The sequence below is a fragment of the Miscanthus floridulus genome, chromosome 2 (genome assembly GCF_019320115.1).
Source record: "Miscanthus floridulus cultivar M001 chromosome 2, ASM1932011v1, whole genome shotgun sequence".
Taxonomy (NCBI): domain Eukaryota; kingdom Viridiplantae; phylum Streptophyta; class Magnoliopsida; order Poales; family Poaceae; genus Miscanthus; species Miscanthus floridulus.
In genome coordinates this window covers 163,650,505-163,652,178 of record NC_089581.1, presented here as the reverse complement: position 1 = coordinate 163,652,178, position 1,674 = coordinate 163,650,505, and the positions used below count along the sequence as shown (strand labels likewise).

Here is a 1,674-nt window from a genome sequence, read left to right as displayed (position 1 = left end):
AAGGGGGAAAAAAAGGCATGATTTTGCAACAGAGAGATGGAGAACTAGGTGGTTTAGTAGTAGAAACAAGACACAATAATAATAACCGACCGAAATATCTCTGTTCATTCACATACCCCGGTATCATCATCTGCAGGCGGCGGCTCGAGACGGATACACGAGGAGGAATGGAAGTACATCTCAGAGCCCGGAGGGATCGAAGATACATAGATACAAACAGCGGAAACCAAAGAAGAAGAAAAGTCCAAAGAAAGCGGAATCACTACCCGCAGCAACAGCAGCGGAGCTGACGCGGCGGCGGTCTTGATCTACTAGAAGCCCCGGCAGAGGCGGAACCTGTCGCCCCACGGCCGCGGCCGCGGCCGGAACCGGCTTGGCCGCCTGGGCGCGGGCGGCGGCGCCGTGGTGCGGCTCAGCATCTCCCACATCACGTGCACGTCCTCGTACTCGCACGTGCTCACCTCCTGCCGCAGCCTCCACAGCCCTGCAAGCAAGCAGCGACGGGGTCAGTCAGGCCAGCGCAGCGCAGCCGAGGGATCGTACGAGAGCCGCCGCCGACGTCGAGCCGCCTCGCGCCGCCGCTGTGCCGTACATACCGGTTTGGCGAACACCGAAGCGGGACGCGACGCCGAGCCAGGCCCGCCGCACCGGCAGCACGACGCGGTCCCACCAGTAGCCCATCGATTCGCCGACTCAAGGCAGTCAGTCGCCGGTGGGACTTGCGCCGCAGGAGAAAGTACGGGACTACCCTCGGCCTCCTCGGCCGCCTCCCTCTCGCTTCCTTCCCCTCGCTAATCAGTAGTTAGACCGGGGTCCGGTCGGTCGTCTCCTCTCTCTCCCCCTCTCCCCCTCTCCCCCTATTTGTACGCGCGGGAGGGAAGGAGAACCGCGAGGCACCGATGCTCGCACTCAAGAGACACTGACGCGCGGGCCCCGGTCGCGAGTGGTGCGTGGGGGCACGGGCGTCAGTCGGGCTGGTGGGTAGGGTAGTTGCGGGCAGTTAGTTAACGGGGGGCGGCGGGCACGTGCCAGGAGGCGGTAGGCGGCGTCGCACACGTCGGCGCGAGCTCCTGATAAAGCGGGGCCCTGATAGGATTCATGGGCGCGGCGGGTGTGTGGCGGAAGCGGTTGAGTGGTGGTTGCGGGGGTCTGTCAGTGGAAAGAGTTGGGTCATCCGCGCGAGCTGTTGTGTTGGGGTGGGCCCAGAAGCCTGACACCGCTTAAATTCTCGACTCTGTTTCCAAATTCCTCCATGTCTTTTTTACGAATATATAATCTAACAGTCTATTCGCTGATTGGTTTCTATGCTGATAAGCCTGACTGGTGCTGATGTGTTATGAGAGAAAATATTATACCAAAACTGATAAGCTCTGACTGAAACCAATAAACGAACAAATTGTAAGTCCGTTGGGTCCACTCAAAAAAATCTAAGTCCATTGGGTTGGCGACTAGAGGTAGATGGACTTGTCATTCCTAGTAGGAGAAAAAAGGATACCACGAGGCTACGACTATGAGTATGTTTAGCTCTCAAGCAATGCTCACCTAGTCTTTTTGTAGGGAGTGAGAGAGTTCTAAGGATACCATGTTTTTATAAGAGTCTTTGGTTTCACACGGTACCTTATCTAGTATTGCTTTAATTTGAAGTGATGGAAACAAAACAACAAATATGATACG

The 1,674-nt window shown here is 56.6% G+C and overlaps 1 protein-coding gene across 1 annotated transcript; it reads right to left on the bottom strand.

Annotated features, from left to right (window-relative positions):
• Positions 1–848, bottom strand: LOC136540427 (uncharacterized). The gene is made up of 2 exons (XM_066532434.1): positions 597–848; positions 1–484 (listed from the first exon to the last, which is right to left on the bottom strand). The coding sequence occupies exons 1-2, from the start codon at positions 679–681 to the stop codon at positions 312–314; spliced, it is 258 nt and encodes an 85-aa protein (XP_066388531.1). The 5' UTR covers positions 682–848; the 3' UTR covers positions 1–311.
• Positions 849–1,674: the final 826 nt, after the last annotated feature.